Source organism: Anomalospiza imberbis, chromosome 5 (genome assembly GCF_031753505.1).
Source record: "Anomalospiza imberbis isolate Cuckoo-Finch-1a 21T00152 chromosome 5, ASM3175350v1, whole genome shotgun sequence".
Taxonomy (NCBI): domain Eukaryota; kingdom Metazoa; phylum Chordata; class Aves; order Passeriformes; family Viduidae; genus Anomalospiza; species Anomalospiza imberbis.
Window position 1 is genome coordinate 29,271,328 of NC_089685.1, and position 20,666 is coordinate 29,291,993.

A 20,666-nucleotide genomic window follows, 5' to 3' on the forward strand; every position below is an offset into this window, starting at 1 on the left:
CATCAGCATTGTCAGCAGTTGTGAATAGCTATTCAACAGGTAAGAGTGGTTTACAACGAAGAGGAACCTCAGAGTGTCATCTTGGATGTATGAAACCTCACATTTTTCTGATGAAAAATCTGGTGGACTTGTCCTAGGACATCCTGGGAGTAAGTGCACAGAGGCTGTGCTTTATGGTGCCTGCCATGGATAAATGGGTTTCACCTTGCTCCTGTTTGACACTAATAAGTACTTAAAACTTTAAGGGTAGCTGTAGGACAGAACAGTCCTTGCCCTCAGCAGGAAATGGTGACCACTGCTGTTCCTGGTCACTACACATCTCAAGATCTGAGACCTTCTATTATCTGTCCTTTCTTGTGCACTGGCTTGTTTTCAAACACAATTTGCTCCTATGTAAGAAAATTAATGGATTACCATTCACTCTTCACACTACTAGCAGTATTTGTCCTGTCAAGAAACTAGCAATGATCACTAGGGACCAGAGCATTGTGCTAGATGATAATTAAAGACAGCCAGAATACAACTCCAGTCCTAGAGAATTTCATTGCTGAAGAAAATCCCAGAGTTATAACTGGTTAGACAGGTGGGTACAAGCAGTAGCAACTTTATTGGTCAGGATGACAGGTAAGCCAGGACACCTAATTCATGACATCCTAATGTTTTGTCCTGCAAAAGAGAATTATAAAGAAGAATGAGACAGGATAAAGCTCTTCAGCTGATAGAGAACTGCTCAGGAGAAAAAAAATCTCTAAACAGAGAAAAAGTTATAGCCTGAACTTACAGACTGATTGAAGGAGCAGCTGTCATATAGACAGTCTGTACATAGCTGTTGAAAGATCTAGAAGAATTTGAATTAAAGGAAGTGGCCTGTACTTTATTGTATGAAAGAGAGGAATTTCATGGTCAAAAAAATAGACTAGGTGAATGGTCTTTGCAGAAGCATTTCTGTATCAGTGGAGAACAGCACCCATGAAGGCCAGAGGGAAAGGTGCCAACGTAACTGAACAGCAGATGATGAGAGCCGTGATAAAAATTTTAGCTGTCGGGTTTGGTAAGAATCTTCATGTCTGTCACACGTTACACAAAACAAATCTGCAGTATCAAGGCACTACAAGGTTCTGAGGAGTGAATAGATGATGATACCCAAACCATAGTCACAGGGGGAAGAGAGGTAAGTGCCATCTGTCATGAATCAGGCACCTTCCAGAATATGCAACTTCCAGTGAAATGCAAGAATTCCTTATTTTAGGTGGACTGAAATACTAAGATTAATTTGACCTTCCTGTGGAAAGGCTAAATACCAGTTCAGACAGTTCAGTAACAAATGTTACTGTTTTGAGGACATGTACATACACAGCTTTGTCTATGCTCAAATTGCATTAATGTGTAGATTCACAGTGCAGAGTGCAGAATGCAAAGGGCTCGTTTGGGTCCTGTGTGGCCTGGGAATTGTTGCCCTTAAATAAGCAGAAATAGATAATAGACCAAAGGATTCTGTAATGATTTTTTAATGGAAGAGGTCATTCAAGGCCAAGCATGCATTGCTGTTCTGTCATAGAGGGAGTTATTGCTGTCTTATTATGATTTTCTCAAATGAGAGAAAAAGAGGAAGATTTGCAGCAGTCTTTCTAGAGAAAGGCCTGGAGCTTGAAGAAGCTAAGCAAAGACTGAGGAGAGAAGAGCACAAAAATTTTGGAGAGCAACAGCATGGTTTTGTATATGTTATTGCCTTACATTGCCATATAGTGCAGGGATAGCCTTTCTATAACTATGTCTGGTCCTGGGAGTTGTCATCAGTCTTCTGTCTCTGCAGCTTGGCTCTCAACCGAAGCACTTATTCTACCACTGCAGTGGTTTTCCCATATTTTAAATTCTTTAAATCAACACTTAGTGATGAAAGGTGAAGCAGTGTCTTCAATAAGGGACTTGGTGCCACAGTTCCTAATGGGTTCTTTTAATCATTATTGTCAGTAACAATCCAGACAGGTTAAGCAAAATCAGATGACCAAATCAAATAAAGTTTTCTGGACTTGAAAACTATGAAGAGATTAGCACTGATAGTACCAACATGAAGGAGGAGGTCTTCTGAAGAATAGTGTGTCATCTTTCACTGTGGGAGATAAGTAGGTCCACTGAAGCCATTCAGGTATACAGGTGGTAACGTTAAGAGTAAATGTAGTTTTTTGTTTAACAAGGGCTAAAAACAGCACTGCCTATCAAACTGTCTTCCTCTATTTGTCAAACAACAGAAGGTCAGAAGGTGAGCAGTAAGTTTGATCTCACAAGCATGAAAGTGAGTTCTAGTCATGGCTGCTGACTTCCTTTCTTACCTATGTTTGAATGAAATATTATAAATATATTTGCAGTTTAGCAGCTCACAGGGATCTCAGAAATAGACATCACGGTGAGTTGCAGCACTGCAATGAAGTTAGACATAACCACAGAGGAGTTGGGCCTTTGTCTCTGAATTCTGGTTGTTAATTTCTTACTTCAAACACTTGCAAAAATACAAAACCATTGCATCTCCTGAAATTTCCTCATGATGTCTGTGTCCATCATGTTCTAAGATGCAAAAATATCTGAAAACCATCTTCACCTCAAAATGTTTTTAATAAATACATAAAAAATTCTATAGGCAGTTTCTGAAACACATACACATTCATATATGTGTTTTCTCAGTTCCTGCTCTGTTTTTATTTACTGTTTTGAGACATTTAAAGTACAAGTGTGTTCATAGCATTAAATATAGCATATGTCATCATTACTTAAAGCAGAAATATTCAGTGTGCATTATTCCTCTTTCCCTATTATATCTGAGCAGTGTTTATATTATTCTTAGTGTTATTCCATATTTACTGAACACACCAAGAGCTACGTTCAAACAGGAAGAGAGGTAAAACCGTGGCGCATTTGTTCACCATTACTTGTTAGTGTTTTCTAATCATGGTCCCACCTTCTCTGTGGCATTTTTCTCTTGGGGGAAAGAGGCTTGTGGTTGAGGCATGTGGGGTTGTGTGTGCATGATGCATGGGATGTGCTTTGCTGAGGGCTAGCATTCCTCTCCCAGACAGCTAATGATCCTGACTTGATCCTGCCAGCACCTGCTCCTCTTCCTCTGGGGACGTGGCCCAGAACCTGCAACGAAAAACACCAAGGACCAATCCAGCACCAAACAGGACACTAGGCATTGCCAATATGCTCCTGGGCAGCTGTGTGTCCTGGCTTGAGGTCAGGACAGGGCTGCCCAGGAAATGCCTTCTCTTTTCCTCAGACAATGGCAAAAAATAGCCAGATCATATTGGAAAGTCTGGCTCTGATGCTTAGTTACCATTGCTAAAAATATCTTTACTTAAAGAGGTACCAAACTGGTGCTGTCAGCTGCACTGTAGGGTCTTAAAGTAACACCTGGCATTGCAGCAGAGAGTATGTGCATCTGTTTGGCCTGGGTAGCTAGAACCAAAGCAAAGAGACTCAAAATACCACAGTCTCCTCAGGATTTTTTCTGTGCTTCTGCATTTAATGAGGTAGCTGATGGAAATCAGAGGTACTCTCTGCCCATTGCAACACCAGGATGAGGCTCTCAGTGATCTTAAATTCATCCTCTGGCTGCCCTTTCCTCAGTGACTAGAGTGAAATGAGGCAATAACCTTTTTTGATTTGCACATGCCACAGAACTTTCCACTGAGGTTAGAGACCTCTGAGCAGCTGATTTAAGCCTGCTGGTTCTGGGTTGGCTCCGTCTCCACACACAGAATGGATCTATGTGGCAGTCACATCCCCTCAGGCTGGGAACCACTGAAGTCAATAAATATTAGAAATCTGATGCTGATGGATTTAAGAGAGAAACAATCTGTTTGTGCAGTATGAAAGGTACATATGTGAGCTAGCAGTATGTTTGCACGGCTTTTTTTTTTTCTTTCCAATTCTGCAACGCATTTTAAATATGGTATTTTGGGCCCAGTTCCTAATGAGATCCCACAAATGGCAGAGTACAGGCACCTCAACAGTGACTATTAAAGCTGATCAAGTGAACTTTGCATAATTATGAGCTGAAAACTTTAACATAACACATAGCCCTCATATCCCAGTGGTAAGCACAGACTGATATCGGAGGCCACAGAGAGAAAAAACTGTGTAGCGAAACATGATGCTGGCCTGAGCTATGTTCCAGAGTGGGAAGTCCTTGTATTTATGGGCTTGAACATTTGGTCTATTCGTGTAGCTGCTAACAAGTGAGGTGGAATATATCTACAAGGTATCTTCGATTTCTTAGGAAAATGGTTTTCTGGATATTGCTGAAATTAAGTTGTCTTTTGGCTGTCAATAAGGGGAAAAAACCAAAAACCCATGTTCAAAAGATTTTGGACAGCATTTTCTTAGAATCTTGATGGTCAAAAATGGCCACTTTGGCCATTGGGTTTGGATTTGACAGCCTGACATTGTCATTAGCCTGAAAATGTAATAACAATCTACTTTTCTTTGGCACAGTAATAATACTACAGCTTTGTATCTGCAGGTGATAATGTCTCTCTGTGGACAGTTGACACTCACACTTAGCAAAGCTGTGAGTCAAATGAAGCTCCAAATTAAACCCATTTAATCCCTAACTTAAAGCTTCATTTTCCTAACTGCTGCATCTGTAGTGACTTCCATGGAAGTCAGTAGGTTTAACACATTATTTTAGTTTCCTTATCTTAAAATTGCTTTCGAATATATTTTGTTATTTGCTAGTGGCTTTTACAAATTATTTTATTTCTGTAATGTCATGGGACTGTTCTTAAAGAACAGACTGTGTAAACATTCTGATAAAGGTGTTACATTCAAAATGTTATTTATGGGTGAGGAAGGACCTTTATATATAAAACCAATATTTTATTATTAGTGTTAAATTTAAACAGTGTAATCCAAAAATTATTATTAGTTGAGATCTAATCATTACAGCAAAGAATACTTTTGTGCAGAAAGAAGTTTCAGTAGTAGTAGTAGTAGTAGAAGTAGTAGTAGTAGTAGTAGTAGTAGTAGTAATTCTTATTCTTTTAAGTCTAAATTCTTATGCACACACTTCTCAGTTTCTATTGCTTTTCCTGATGTTTCATCCACCCTCCCTTTGTTCCTGAGGGTCTTGAAATGGGCAGTTTCAGTCTGATGGGGTTCAGTGGAAGCATTATGGCATGTCATTGGCATCTGGAGTCCTTTGCTGGGAAGGATATGATCTTCATCATGATGGTTTCTTTTTTCTTATGCTAGAAGCTGCTTGGGGCTGTTTTTATCTTTGATAACATGTTTAGACCTTGCTTTTTCCTCACTGATCCATTTTACATATCGTATCTTACGTCTTACGTGAGATACTTCTTTGTTCTCCTAGTTACCCCTAAAAGTAGTTTTGCCCAGCCCAGATCTGCATTTCTTTAGCTGAACACCCGTGAGTTGTTTATAGCTGTGAGGTCTGCAGCACCAGCCTGTACCCATCTCTCTAGTTATGGCTACACCATATTACAGTGCTTCAGTGTAATAAGGGCCATGATACAATTCAGGCGTGCTTCATGCAGTATGGGGCATATATGTAGAAAATGTTATTACCAGGTAATATTCATCCAGGTGAGAAAAAACTTTTTAATAAAAAACTCAGATGCAGAGACACAGACCAGTACAAAATTCTGCATGGTGGAATTTTATCTGTAAATCAGCAAAAGGCACAGTAGGAGCCTTTGAGCAAGGCAGGAACAGGAGGCCAGATTTATAGACCCATGTTTACCTATAACTAATGCAGAGTTCACAGTTCTCCATTCATTTATTTTCAGAAATATGTGATGTATTTCTACCTATTTATTCCTGGGAAAGAGTATGTATGAGTTGACAAGAGACACCAGTCCCAAGATGTATATTAGAAATGGTGAACTGAAAATATGCATGCATAAAATTTTGATCTCTGGGCATTTTTTGAATGCCTACCCCCTGCAAGGGGATGTCTACAAATGCAGAGTAAGGGACTGCAGCTGGGCAGGTATTACCAGGAGTGTATGTGTTGCATTAGTGATAAGGCAAAAGGAGAGTACCCCTATTTCTCTTATCTTTTATATCTGTAAATTGACACTTCCTGCATTTCTGGGAACATTAAGAACTAGGTTAAGCGTGTCAGATTTTCTCCTTGCTTGCACTCCTGTTAATCCATTTAACTCAGTATAACAAATAGTTAGCACAAATCAGCTGTTAGTGATCAGGCTGTGTTATTTCCAGATCATTAAACTCTTCCATTTCCCTTTCATTGTAGGAAGTGTTGGAGACCTTAGCAAGTCTTGGAAGTTAAGTTATATATAGTGATTAATCTTTCAGAGGTGTCGTGGTTTGACATGGAAGTGATTTTTTCAGGAAGTTGGGTCAAACCAATCAGTGGTCAAGTTTGGATATTGGCACCTAAAGTGACCACTGAAGATAGGGATACGCCTCTGAGAACACAGGGGGTTAAAAGCAAGAACTCCCAAGAGCTCGCTCTCTTTGGTTCTGGTCACGGTGCTGTGCAGACCTCCCCTGCCCAGCCATGGGGCTGGGTGGGGGAGGGGAAGTCATGCGGCCTGGTCGAGGTGAGCTGAGGGGTAGAAGGACTGGAACTGAGCCAGCTCCTGTGGACGGAAGGGTGGAGAGAAGCGGAGATGTCTTTGTCATTCCCCCCCCGCCCAGAGGGAAGAGACAGAGAGTCCGGACGGCACCTGTAACTTTGCCGGCGTGGAGGAGAAGGAGGGGGGGGAAGGTGCCCAGCCTTGCCCTGGTAATCGGCTGCTGGGCAGAGATATCAGCTGTCCAGGGAGTCTGAGCTTTTAACCCTTTCCTGAGAAATGAAGGCTTTGTAAAATATTACTCCTCCTTGATTTGAAGTAGAAGAGAGACAGTCTGGGATTCGAGATGATGGAAGAGGAAATTTTTGAGTGGAAGGAGATGATGGAATGGCTTGTGGCTGGACTTTTCTTGTTAGTCATAGACTGAACCAAATTCTCCTGACAGAGGCTGCACTTAGGGGGGTGCGTTGGTGAGCCAAGAGACTTGTTTCAGTGATTACCAACAGAGGAGTGGAGAGAACAGAGGAGAGTTGGAGAAGGTGTGGAGAAGCCCTCTGTCTTCAAGGAAGAAGAAGAGGAGAAGAAGACCTCTGTTCTTGGACCCCCAGCCCCAGGGGAAAATGGGGGGGACTGTAGTCCCAAGATGAGAAACTGAACTGTTGTCTCTTTTGGTCCATGGCCAAAGCATCCTTAAAGGAGCCCTATGAGCCGTCTGTCCATGCACAGTGGTGAGAGCACTGTGACATGGAAAGGAGAGTGTCACCATGGCAGATTTTCTCCGGGCGGTTGCCATGTGTGACATGGAAACACAAGGGTGGCAATTGTGTTTCCTGGGGAGTCTGTGGCACAGGAGAAACTCCTGTCTCCTTTGAGGGACCGAGTATTTGATTATCTGAAGGGTGACAACTTGATCAGGATCCTGGGTGGTGTCTCACTGTTGGGTTTGTTTGGAAATTAGGTGGGAGGAGGAAGGGTGTTTTGGAAGGTCTTCATCCGGGATTTAGTGTTTGTAGTTTTTATAGTAGTAGTAGTTTAATAAAGTTCTTTTCTTTGTTATTAAGCTTGGGCCTGCTCTGCTCTGTTCCTGATCACATCTCACAGCAATTATTTAGGAAGGTATATTTTCATGGGGGCGCTGGCATTGGGCCAGTGTCAAACCATGACAAGAGGTCATATAATCATAGAATATCCTCAGTTGAAAGGGACCCAGAAGGACTACTTCTCGCTCTGCACTGTACAACCCCAAGAATCACACCATGGTCTGACAGGATTGTCCAAACGCTTCTTCAACTCTGTCAGGCTGGTGCTGTGACCACTTCTGGAGGAGCCTGTTCCAGTGCTCAACCACCCTTTGGATAGAAACCTTTTGAGGTATATGACATAAATGTCCCCTGACACAGTTTCAGGCCATCCCCTTGGGCTCTGTCACTGGTCACCACAGAGCAGAGATCAGTGCCTGCATCTCCTCTTTCCCTCATGAGGAAGTTACAGACTGCAACGAAGTCTCCCTTCAGTCTCCTCTTCTCCAGGCTGAACAGATCAAATGACCATAGTCACTTCTCACATGGCTTCTCCTCAAGGCCCTTCACCATCTTCATTGTCCTCCTTTGAACACTCTCTAATAATTTTATATCTGTCTTATATTGTGGCACACAAACCAGCCCCCAGCACTCGAGGTGAAGCTGTCCCATTGCAGAGCAGAGCAGGACAATCCCCTCCCTTGCCTGGCTGGTGATGCTGTGCCTGATGGCCCCCAGGACAGGTTGGCCCTCCTGGCTGCCAGGGCACTGCTGACTCACATTCAGCTTCCTATTGACCAGGAACCCCAGGTCCCTTTCTCTAGCACTGCTTTCCAGTATTGCACTCCCCAGTCTGTACATCCAGAGCTGCTCTATCCCCGGTGCAGAATTTGGCACTTGTCTTTCTTAAATTTCATACAGTTGGTGGTTGCCCAGCCCTCTGATTTGCCAAAGTCTTTCTGTAGGACCTCTCTGCCTTTAAGGGAGTCAACAGCTCCTCCCAGTTTAGTAGATGATTCTTAGTTTTGATTTTTTTTTTAATTACTCTGTAAGGATACTTTCTAGCCTTACAAAACTGAATTGGTTCTCATGGGAAGATGGCTGTGCTGGAATGATTTTCATGTGAAGGAATCACAAGTCATTGACAGAGTTCTTTACATTTTGGATTCCTTTATTTTATTTTTAGTAATTCAGGTACTTGTGGCACTAGCTTGTTGGATACAAATCCAGGAGTGTGCATGGAAAGAGGGGCAGTGTGTTTGCAACAGGAGGTCATCAACAATCCACAGTGCACAGAGTAATGACACTGGCAGTAATCATCCTGATTCTAGCACTATTGCTTTCAGTTTGGGCTCTAATGAGCCATGCTATCATACCCATTTTCAAGTGACTGATGGTGGGTACTGATAACCAAGTGAAAAATTCCTTTAAATGCAGCTCTTCCTCACTTGGGGTACCACACACTACCAAAATTTGCATAATGCTAGGTAACAGCTTCCACATTTCTAACATTAACTTGCAATATGGCAGTGGAGAAAACTGTTCTTGGGTTGATTCAGGCAGATTATACTGCAGGGCCTGCACTTGCAATGATTGTTTATTTAAATATATGAAGGCAAAATACAGAAAATACCCTGTAAGCTGAACAAGTAGAATACAGATATATGTGGTGTTTGAAAGGCTCAGGCCTTCTTTGCCAATTTCACACCTGTGAACTGTTTGCCAAATTATAAGTTACTAAGAGTAAGTAGCATAGCAAGGTTTTTATATAGGTATTCTTAGTGTTGCCAGGTTTTAAATAAATATTTTTATCCTTATTCTGTTTTGTACTATCAGCTGGTAAGGTGGGTTCAGTACTGTCATTCTGAAGTGAACTTTTTACGCACATAATTACATGGATCTGAGGTAAAAATTAGATTGTAATATCTAATATAAAGGTATTCTATTTCAAGTGGGTCAGTCAAATTTAAAGTAAGAAAATCCAGTAATGGAGGCTTAAATATAGAACATTTCTGTTTTATTAATTTAAGCCATTTTAAAGGTAAAAATATACTGTGAAAGCTTACTTTTAGGCTCTTATTTTTCTTTTTTAACAGGACTGGGAGTTTCCACATTTTATGGGTGATGTTGAAGTGAATCTTCCAGGCTTGCCCTCAGCACACATGCAATTCAAAGTACCTTATTTCCAAAAGATACTGAAAGAGGAATATCACATACATATAACAGGTAGGTAATCTTACAGATTGTGACACAGTCACACAGTGAATTGCTTCTGTGTAATAAATGTATGCTACCATGGTCTTAAACGTGTATTTTTTTGTGTTTGTCCCAGACTTTTTCTATCTCTTTATCTGTCCATATCCATATTTTCCATACAGAACCATCTCAAGGAAATGGCGAACCTATATCTTACAAATCAGAGAGGCCTGCTGTTTCTTATGGATTTCCACAACTTCTTGTGACATTAAGTAATACATAATGTAACTTCAGACATCTTTTATCTAAAATTACTCTCTCGGGGAAATTAGCAGCTTATTTCATCTTCAAATCTCTTATGCTTTCAGATGCCTTTGCTATGATTTATGCTAATATCTTTTCATAACTTCGGTCATTCTCATCTGGCAAAGGCCACTCATAACTGTACTTCCATCAGTCATCTAACAAGCAGCAGACAGTTAAATAACCTCAAATAAAATAGAATTGCAGTTATTGAAATGGATGATACATATAGATAAAAAGTACCTGATCCTCACATACTGTGAGTCAGTATTTTAATAACAGTAGGGAATGAAAAAGAGAAGGAGGTTAAATAGGGATAAATATTTTGGTTTTACCTTCAAGCTATACAAAAGGAGTGTAGCTCCTCTCTTTACATTGGGAAGAGATGAATAACAGAAGAATGCAGGTGTGAATTGGCAGGGGTCTTTAACTGCTAATATAAAAAGTCACAGCACATGATGCCACACAGAAATAAGATAGATGAGGGCAACCAAGGACAAGCCAAAAGAAACTCCTGCAGACCAGGGACAAAAGGAGCATTCAGCGATGATATAAAGATAAGGCCAAGAGTTAGCAGGTGAGTCACAAGCTCAGCAGACAGCTGAAGCCGAGGGAAGAAAATGTGTCAAAAAAAGAATGACACCAGCACTGAGTTGAGGCAGACTGAATGAGGCCTCAGAAAGGGTGTTTTCAGCAGAGAATGCAGAAATGAGATTAAAAAAACAGAAAAGAAGATAAAAATAGTGCAGAAGTTACCTGTTGGCTATTGACTGAGGGAAGGCAAATGGGCCAGCAGGAATTACAGATGGAGGGATAGAAAGTTTTTCAAAATTGTACGTGGGTGTCCTGCTGGAATGCTGACAGAGAACAGACGCTAACAAGGAGAAAGAAGAGCTAGTACATATCTGAGGGAGAACATTTGAGTCATTAGTGGTTTATGGAACAGGATAAAGTAAATGATGGCTAGTCAGTGACTAGAAAGTGTAGGGTGAAAAGAGATGTTATGTATAGATGATGAACGCATTTTTCTCTCCCAAGTGAGAAAAAAGAGAAAGGAGGAGAGGAAAAAAAATAGTTTAAGCATCATATATTTTATGTGAATTACAGGTATGGACAAAAGCAAAAAAGATTTTTTTTCTCAAGACTAGGGAATGAATTTGGAGGGCTCAGTCCCACAAGGTTCCCAGATGTCGTACTGTTATTCCATTGTATAAGGAAAAGTAGTGGAATGGATGCACAGAGGAGTAGGAAAAACGGCTGAGGCGTGTTAGGTTGGATTGTGTCACCAGATACAGAAACTTGGCATATAATTAATGGGTGATAGAAGAGGAATTGAAGAGCGAAGAACAGTTTTGCATTATAAAGAGACAGGGACATAGATGATAATCAGGGATAATCAAAAAATAAACAAGACCAAAGAACATAAATTAGTGATCAGAAATGCAATCACTAGTAATGCTGCTGTTTGAAAACAGGCCAACCAAATAAAACCAATATTTATACATTGTAGTCTTCTGCAGAGAGGACTGGAGTTTCTTCTGATTTTCTAGTGAGAAGGCATTCTTTTAACGAGGATGAGATAATGAATGAAGGCTGAAGAAAATTTTTCCCTGCTCAGTATTAACAAGTTCCATTTATTAGATTCACTAGACAAATCAATCCATTTGACTGCACATCACGTATCCTGTCTACTGAGAACCTGTTTTATCTCAGTGCTACACCACCCTTTAGGAGATCTAATAAACAGCCATAACACATGGCACAAGAACGTCCCTTTGGGTAAGTTTTGCTTGAACCATCTGTTCTTGCCATCAGTTCTTATCTTAGGTTAGGGCATCATGTTGGATAATTTTCAAGCTCTAGTTGTGCAGATACTTGAATATTCTACTCAAATCAAGGTGTAGAATATTTTTAAAAAACCAAGCTGGTTATATATATATATATATATATATATATATATATATATATATATATATAATCAAGATTAAAAAATCCAATCCAAAATTATGCAGATGGATGCAAGTGCAGCAGGTGACATTGGGTAGGACAATGGTAACGGCAGGGAACCAGCTCTATTTAGGCCCTGTTTAATATACAGAATCCAGAATGTTAAGTTTAACCATAGGACCTCTTTTAAGTAACAAGCAGGAAATGATGCCTGAAGAACACCATTTTCTCCCAAACAGCAAGGAGAAAGAAGGCATGGCTGAAATAACATTTGCCATCCTTTTCCTGACAAAGTTTATTCTTTATTAGTTCTTACACAATTTGTTTTAGTCACTATTCATAGATAGAAATAAAAGTAGCCCTATTCAATATTGTTTTTTCTAATAAGCAATGATCCCACAAAGCAGCAGCTCTAAGGAAAGTGACATTCCAAGAAGTCAAGGATTTCAAGCCACCATTCTGTTGGTTTGTCCTTGATGGCTTTGAGCAAGTTCTGTGAAGAGTTTCAGTTACATGTTCTGTGTTGCCAGCTCTCCTGATTTTGCCACAAATCTTAAATCAGTTGCTCTTTTTCTATTATTTTGTCTTAAAGACTTACCTCCTAAATACAGTGAGTAAATGAGAATTTCAGCTTTCATAAAATAAAGATCATGATTGCAGAGAAAAAAAAATTAAAATTTGCTTCTGCATAATTCAATGTCCAAAAAGGCAGAGAAAATACAACTCTACAAGGTATATTATTTTGACCCATGCTACTTTAAACTAATAACATACTTTCTTTGTCCTGACTTGTGATTTCTGAATGTTGTTGGCAGTAATAGTGAATTAACATCTCCTGACTCTAGCTGATGTGCTTCAGTGTAATTTTGAATTTATTGTGAAAAGCTGTCTTATTTTTACTGGTAACTGCGTACCTCATTTTACTCTCATTTCTTTGCTGCTAGAACTCCTTGCAATACTCCTTACTGAGTATTAAATATTTTTATTCTGTTTTGATAGCCGCTTTTTTTAATGAAGATCGGAAAAAAACTTGAATTCCTGCATCTGCTTAGCTCATCTGGATTTCCCTTGACAGATGGCTCTTTGCAAAGTGTGTGTTTTCCTTTTTAGGCTGATGTTTATGAAAATACATAGTCTATCCTATTTTCTATAATACCCAGGGAAATTTGTAAAACTTAAAAGTAAATTTTGTTACTTCAGCTTCTTTCATGGTTAAAAGACACTGGGGCCGTCTGTCTCGTACCTTTAATGGCAGCACTGGAAATCCAAGAGCATCTACTGTCAAGTATGCAGATAATTTTCAAACTGAAAAGGTTACAATTTAGGTATCAGAAGAGATGGGAGATTTCTCTGGCTGTTTATAACATGTTTCTGAGGGCTTATCTGACCCAAGTGCCCTTCCACCCAAAGGAGAAATCATCACCTTCATAGCTGGGGGCTTACCAGCATGGCTGGCTTGTGGAGTTAAACCAACAGCGTGTCTAGATTCAGCCCAAGCTTACACAGAGTAGCCTGAGGGAGTCCGTGGGCAAAAATAGAAAGGTTAGAGGTAAAACCAAAGCTGTCCGTGCACACAGACATGAAAAAACCTCAGAGGATTAACATCTTAGATCAGCTATGAGCAGTCTGTCTGTATGCATGTATCTAGCTAATAACACTAATGTGACAGAAGATAGAAAGAACATTTCAAATGTTTTACAGCAGTGTCTGAGTGATTTTAGACACAAATTATAGTTGAGATAGAAGTCTAAAGCAAACATTTCCTACACTAGCCTCTGGCTGTGGTTGCACAGCATGAGGCTGCTTGTGTCTAGCCTTATTAAGTAGAATTTTCACATTACCTCCTGACCTCAGTAAGGTTCCTGAGGACTGGCTTCTACATGAGATCCTTTTGTTGGGAAATTAATGGTCTGTTCCAGAGTGGGCATACAAAAATAAAACTGCTCCAGAATCAGCAGCTGTGGTAAGCACATCTACAACAAGCAGCTGGTTTAGAATATTGGGATATATTCCAAATGTTGTGTGGAGGATTGCCCAAAAGTCTTGTTCAATGGTGAAAACATGAATTTCTGGAAAAGGGAAAAATAAAAATCTGTACTTCTTTCAAAATGAGAAGACCCCTGCCATTCATGTGCACAGTTGTTCAGCTTCATCAGGGAGGGGATACTGTTTCTAAGCAGAGTTCTGTACTGGCTGGTGTTCAGAGCATGGTCTTATGATGCAGGTCCAAGCTGCCACAAGTGGAGGTAATTGTAGAGTCAAGGTTTCCCTTCTGGTGAGTGTTCTAGCCAGGAGGGTACAGTCCTCTTCAACAGACATGCTTTCTCAGAAAACAGGAGTGAATTTTCGTCCCCAAATACTGGCTGTAGTTTACAGTGCCTATAAAAACATTTCATGTTTTGCATCACAGCCTGACAAGGACACTAACACTCTTGAGTCCAATTTTTCTTTTAGAGGATCTTTGTTGCATCGAATTGCAGTATTGTACCATGTTTCCAAATACACCAAATCAGATTCCTAGCTCTCCAAATATTTTGTGCAGCATGTAAAAATGTCAGTGCTGTGAAAGTTTTAAAGTTTTTAACCATGTCACTTTTCAGGTAGTGCATGGTTGAATGATGCAATCTATTTTCCCACATGACTTTCTTCATTGTTAACTTCATTGAAGACTGGATAAAATTCTTTTCAGTTTGCTAAAACGATTGACTAGCCTTCCTGTCTTGAGAGCTGATCGTATTACATCATTCCATTTCAGATCTTGTCTTTGAATAAACCACTTTCCATCCAAGAAGGGCTAAGTGGGGTCAGGTATACCCAGTATTCTTGGCCACATAAATTTCATTGAAGTAGAGCCAACCCTAAAGCAGCAGTAATACTAATCCTACGGAAACTGCGCAAGAGACAAGTTAAATGACTTCATAGTGTGGGGCTCCATTTTCCCTTGTCACTTTTAATCTGGAATGAAACTTGAAATTTTTAAAAATAAAATTAATATCTATAGCTTCATAATATATTTATTATGATCCTTTGCAATCTTACAAACTTGAATTTGTTCATGTGCAAGATCAAAGGCTGTGATTGACTTTTAATTTACCTTTTATTTCCTATATAAGCTTGATGATATATGACTTAAATTTTGCTATAAATATGATTATGCTAAAATTAAGTTGCAACAGACAATCATTTCATATACATAGATTATAAACATTTAAGTTATAATGTTAAAGGTTGGTCAGTATATTAAATCTGTGTATAACCATATATGAACACAATGACATATTTATGCCTCAAAACATCACGGATCTAAGAAGGATGGCTTGGTTGGCTTACTTGGCTGTCATGCCTGCTAGTACAGCAGTGAATACCTGTCTTGGAGAGGGATAGATGGCAGAGGACACAGTATTCTAGAAATATAAGTACCCAAGACAGCACGAACTCAGTCATTTTGTTTCTAAAGAGATTAATGGCTAAAGGGATTGCTGAGTAGGAGCAGAAAGATGTCATTGTGTTTATATATGGTTATAGTGAGACTGTTACTCATACACAACCTTTGGTTCTGGTGACAACTGTATTCAAAAGAAAGGGAAAAGTCATAGAGCTCATCAAGCATAGCAGTGATGCAAAGGATGAAAAAATTGTCTGGAAATGAGAAATTTAAGGATTTTTGAGAAAATCTGCTATACAACAGCAGCTGTTCTCAGTAAGCTAGCTGCCACTTAGACATACAGGTGGCAGTTCATCTTCACTAAACGGGATGATGGACCTAAGTGGTTTGTATAGCCCACATGGACCCAACTGCAGCAGCTGAGCTCAGGGCATTGTTTCTGCCTGCCTAGCTCTGACTAGGAGCTGAGTGAGGGAGTTTCAAGTTCATGCTTTCTATGAAACAGGAACAGCACATCTTTCTTAGATCAGGCTAGTGCTTAAATTCTTAATGTGACAGGGGTGGAGCATTTTTTAATTTTCATTGTAATTTGTGTTTAGCCTACTTTTCCTAAGTAAATGAGAATTATGTGATTTTGTTATATATATAGGTTGGTTTTCACTCTATCAAACACTCAGCATCAAATAACTTCTGAACCCATGGCCATATTCAAAACATTTTCAGACAGTGAGAATATGAAAAACAATGATATCAGTGTGTCCTAAGAAATGGTGGTAAGATAAAGAAGAGTCATCTAAGTGCCCAGCTGAGGAAAAAACAAGAAGTCAGCTATTATATGCTTGACAGCAGCTGTTGATCAGTGAATCCTGTGTCTTTCTGTTGAAAGACAGATGTGATGGGAAAAATAGAAACATGAAATACATGGCAAACATCCACAGGAAACATCAAGTTCCATTGTATTGTTTGTTATGTTATTTCATACTTTAGCATCACTTTCAGTCTCTTGGTGTTGATTTAAGAAACTTAAATATTATTTAATGTGGTAGATAGTTTTCTTTAACATGTCAATTATAAAACTGATGAAATCACAGGGAGAAATCATAGAATGTTTCAGCTGGAAGGGACTCTAAGGTTATTTGGTTCCAGCCCATCTGAAGTGAGCAGGGATACCTTCCTCTACACTTTGCTCAAAGCCTTGTCCACCTTGACTTTGATAGAGGAGTTATTCAGGAATTATAGGATTGTCTGCAAGGTCTTTTCAGTTCAGTTTTGTTTCTGAACAGTGACAATAACGCAAGAGAATAAATATTCATGTTTATTTTCAATCTATTTAATCTAAACTGAAGAGAAGTATTAAACATAATTCCTGAATAGAAGTTAGTCTCCTTACCCTCCTGAAGAATTCTGGTTGTACAGTTTGAACACACATACCTTTAGGAACTGGAATCCATTAATTCTTTGCAAGTCACTATCCTAAGTAATTTGATAGATCCTATGATACATTTTCTTTTTTACTTGAATCATACTTAAATATGATTCCAGCAAAGACCAAGATCATTCATCACCAGCAGGAACATTCCTCTGTGTATGTATTTTCACTTAATACTGACATGTAGATTGGCCAGGTTCTTGGGTGATGGCAGTCATCACTGCACAGGTGAGATCTTAGCATATGTCTAACTAGAATGTAAGATATGCTTTGACTGTGAAAATAGTATAATTTGTTATGTGTATTCATAGACACAGATTATAAAAAAAATCTAAGCTGGCTAGACTTGGAAGTCTACAATCAGCCTTTGCTATTTCTCAAATTTCTATAAATCGCAGTTTGTCTGATTACCTGTACCTGAATGCATCTGCACTCCATGGTTGGTATATCAAACAACATAAGTATATACTCTTAAAATTCATATAATTACCAACCTCAAAAAGCTCAGTCACTTCAGTAATTTCTGGAATATAAATGTTTCCGTCAAATGTGGCCTTTTTGTGGAAAATTTCCATGTGAATATTTTTAAAGCACTGGATTTAATGCTTTTTTAAAGTTTATTGATCTGTAACACATCACCTAGTGATCTAATAAGCTGGTCGCTTAAAAACTGTAATGTCAATTGAATAGTTATCCTCCTGTGCTTGTGTTACAAAATTGTTTTGTGTCCAGACCTAATTGTGAAATACTAAGGGATATTCAGCATAAATCTGACTGTGGTGGAAATTTATTTACAACTTTGCTTTACAGATTAATAAAAAATTTTTTTTTTCTCCAAGTATCTTTTATGTGTAATGGCATTTGTACTGCTTCTAAAATGGATATATCAGATGACAGAACTTTCTTTTTCCAAACAGGCAAATGGTTTAACTATGGAATTATCTTCCTTGTTTTAATCTTGGATCTGAATATGTGGAAGAACCAAATATTTTACAAACCTCATGAATATGGTCAATATATCGGTCCCGGACAGAAGATCTACACAGTGAAGGACTCAGAGAGCTTGAGAGACCTTAACAGAACTAAGTTATCTTGGGAGTGGAGATCCAATAACACTAACCCACTGACGAACCGGACCTATGCCGAAGGGGACATGTTCTTGCACAGCAGGTTCACAGGCTCTAGCCTTGATGTCAAATGCCTGGCTTTTATTCCAAGTTTGCTGGCTTTTGCTTTGTTTGGTTTCTTCATCTGGTTCTTTGGGCGATTTCAGAAAACTGACCAAGGCATGGAGAATTTAGACAAATCGTACACGAGAATGAAACGAAAGTCACCATCAGATATGGGAATGACACGAGAAAATACACAGGTGTTAGAAGAACCATTGAATTTTCAAGAACCACATCTGGTATCCATAAAATCAGACTTAAGTGAAATTGTTTTTAATTCTTCCCTTCTAACTTCAGAAAACTTGAACGCACAACTCAATGAACAAGACAGCCCTTTACAGCCAGTACCAGAGTCCTCTGTCCCTAAGAATAATCCTGTGACATAGAGGAAAATACCCAGGAAAATCAGTTTAAATAAGCAGTTACTCTAAGATTTCAGTTTTACCTTTTGTAAGTTAAGATTTACATAGTGTTTAGAATAAGAAACTCAACCTATACCAAGAGGTGCTCAGCATGCTTTTTCTAGGAATTTTGGTTTTTATTTGTATTATAGTACGTGCCTATTGTATATCTAACATTCCTTTATAGATTGCTTCCCAAAATTGCACAAGCTATTTATTAATACATTACCTTAACTGTATAATAGTGTATTAGATGATTACTTGCAGGTATAAAATTCTACCGTGGTGGTGCCTTGAGACATTAAACTGTTTTTTAACTCAACACGAGGTGTATAGCACAGTTCTTCTCATCTGTTTTGCAAAGCTTTTTGTATATGATTGTTTCAAGTGTCATTTGATGCCTTGACAGAAGAGATAAATATAGTTATTCCTAAAGAAGGTTTTCTGTTAGGATACCACAACTTGACTTTGTTATTTAGTCATCTGTGAAGTCAGAGATTTTGATGACCAGACTGCAGAGAAGCATGTTGATTATCTTTTAATTTTTCTGGCTAGCTGCCAAACACAAATACAGATTTATTATGCAGTAAACAGCAGAGACATAATACAGCATGGGTCACTAGTTGTGAAAATATGCGTTTCTCCATCAGTAATAGCAATTATGTGATAATGCCTAATTATGTTTTTCTTAATTAAAGATAAACTGCTCCTTGATTTAAAGTTTTGCCCTTCACCTTTTAGAAACAGAGGTGAAAATACATGGTTGAAGCAACTCTTTCCATCATCCCACCAACCCTATGCAGCATCAAAGAACCAACGGAGTGATTACAGTAAAGGACACAAAGCCCATTAAACCCAGTATTTTTGCAAATCAGTGCAGATATGGTCTGGGTATATGTGAAACATACATAGGAACATACTGCTTATAGTCTAATTTCTCCAAATACTGAAGAAATGTTGAAAGTTTTTAATTAAAATAAATTAATAGCTAAATTTTACTGCACCTTTTTTTCCCCCTTCATTTATTATCCATGGCTGTTCCTAACTTGGAACCAGAAATAGAGGAAAACTGGGGTTTTTGCTTTTTTGAAGGGGACTTCGTAATGTGAACGTGTCTGCTGTATGAAAAAGCTATATGCACTAGAGAAATTGCATATCTAAAATATCAGAAAGACTCTGATTTGCCTCTAATTCAGTCTATACAATTTTTGTTAAAAGTTACCCAATAATAAGTCATTTTTAAGACTGAATTATTTCCCTTTCACTTTCTAGTGCTGCTGTATTTTGTCTTTGTGACTTTTTTATCTCTGTTGGTTTTGATCTATTTGCTTTTAAGTTTTCAGAATGCTGAATTTAGCATGCAGAATAGAACTATGCATTTATTAACTGTCACTTGATAACCAATTTTAATAAACATCATTCAACAATTTTTTATTATGAGGCAGTAACACACTCTGTCAGTTTTGCAATTTTTCAAAACATTTTACCTATGCATTGCCCTATTTCAATTGATAAGTATTTCTGACACTAAAAAAGACAGACAGCATCATAGTGATGTCAAAATATAATATTTTGTTTATGAAATATTTAATATTCTATCAGGAAAAAATTCATTTTATAATCACACTGATTTTTTATCAATTAAAAATTATGCCTAAACCCAGATTTATTTGCTTTTGCCTACTACAACCTATAAACTTATTTAATTGACTTACGAAATAATCAAAGACAAGCCATTAATAAGTAATGATGAAAAAGTGTGAGATCTTGCTTGTACTAAATAAGAGGTGATATACTGATGTATGACATTCAAACAACATTTGATTTCTTAAGAAATTACAGAAATAGATGTTTAATTTTGCAGATACATGCTTCTCTGTATGTTTTGGACACTGTAAATCCAAGTACTGAAAATCTCTCGTTAACTCATATTTGTTCAGAATAGCAGTTAAATACATGAATATGTAGGCAGAAAAATGAAATAATTACTTGAGCCTTACAGCCTGCATGATTTCTTGACTCTGAGGAAACTGTTATTAAGCAACTGATTTCACAGCTAAAATAATTCCTTGACCTCATACTGAATTAATGCTTTTAAGGTCATTATAAGCCTTCATGAAAGAGAGAAAAGCATCAAGTAATCCTAGATTTTGCATGAGTATTTAAATAATGGCCAAACACAGAGACTGCTTATATCATGAATTTGTAAGAGGTTTAAAGATTCAGTGTAACCACTCACCATGGTCAACTCATCTAGTTAATT

General features: G+C 38.4%; 1 protein-coding gene across 3 annotated transcripts in view; it reads left to right on the forward strand.

The window, feature by feature from the left end:
• TMEM117 (transmembrane protein 117) overlaps window positions 1–19,851 on the forward strand; it is a 181,048-nt gene extending 161,197 nt beyond the window's left edge. For all 3 annotated transcript variants that reach the window (XM_068190043.1, XM_068190042.1, XM_068190044.1), the window contains exons 7-8: window positions 9,670–9,799; window positions 17,751–19,851. In XM_068190043.1, the coding sequence (XP_068046144.1) occupies window positions 9,670–9,799; window positions 17,751–18,388 (768 nt within the window). In that variant the 3' untranslated portion in view covers window positions 18,389–19,851. The remainder of the gene's footprint in view (window positions 1–9,669; window positions 9,800–17,750) is intronic.
• Window positions 19,852–20,666: the final 815 nt, after the last annotated feature.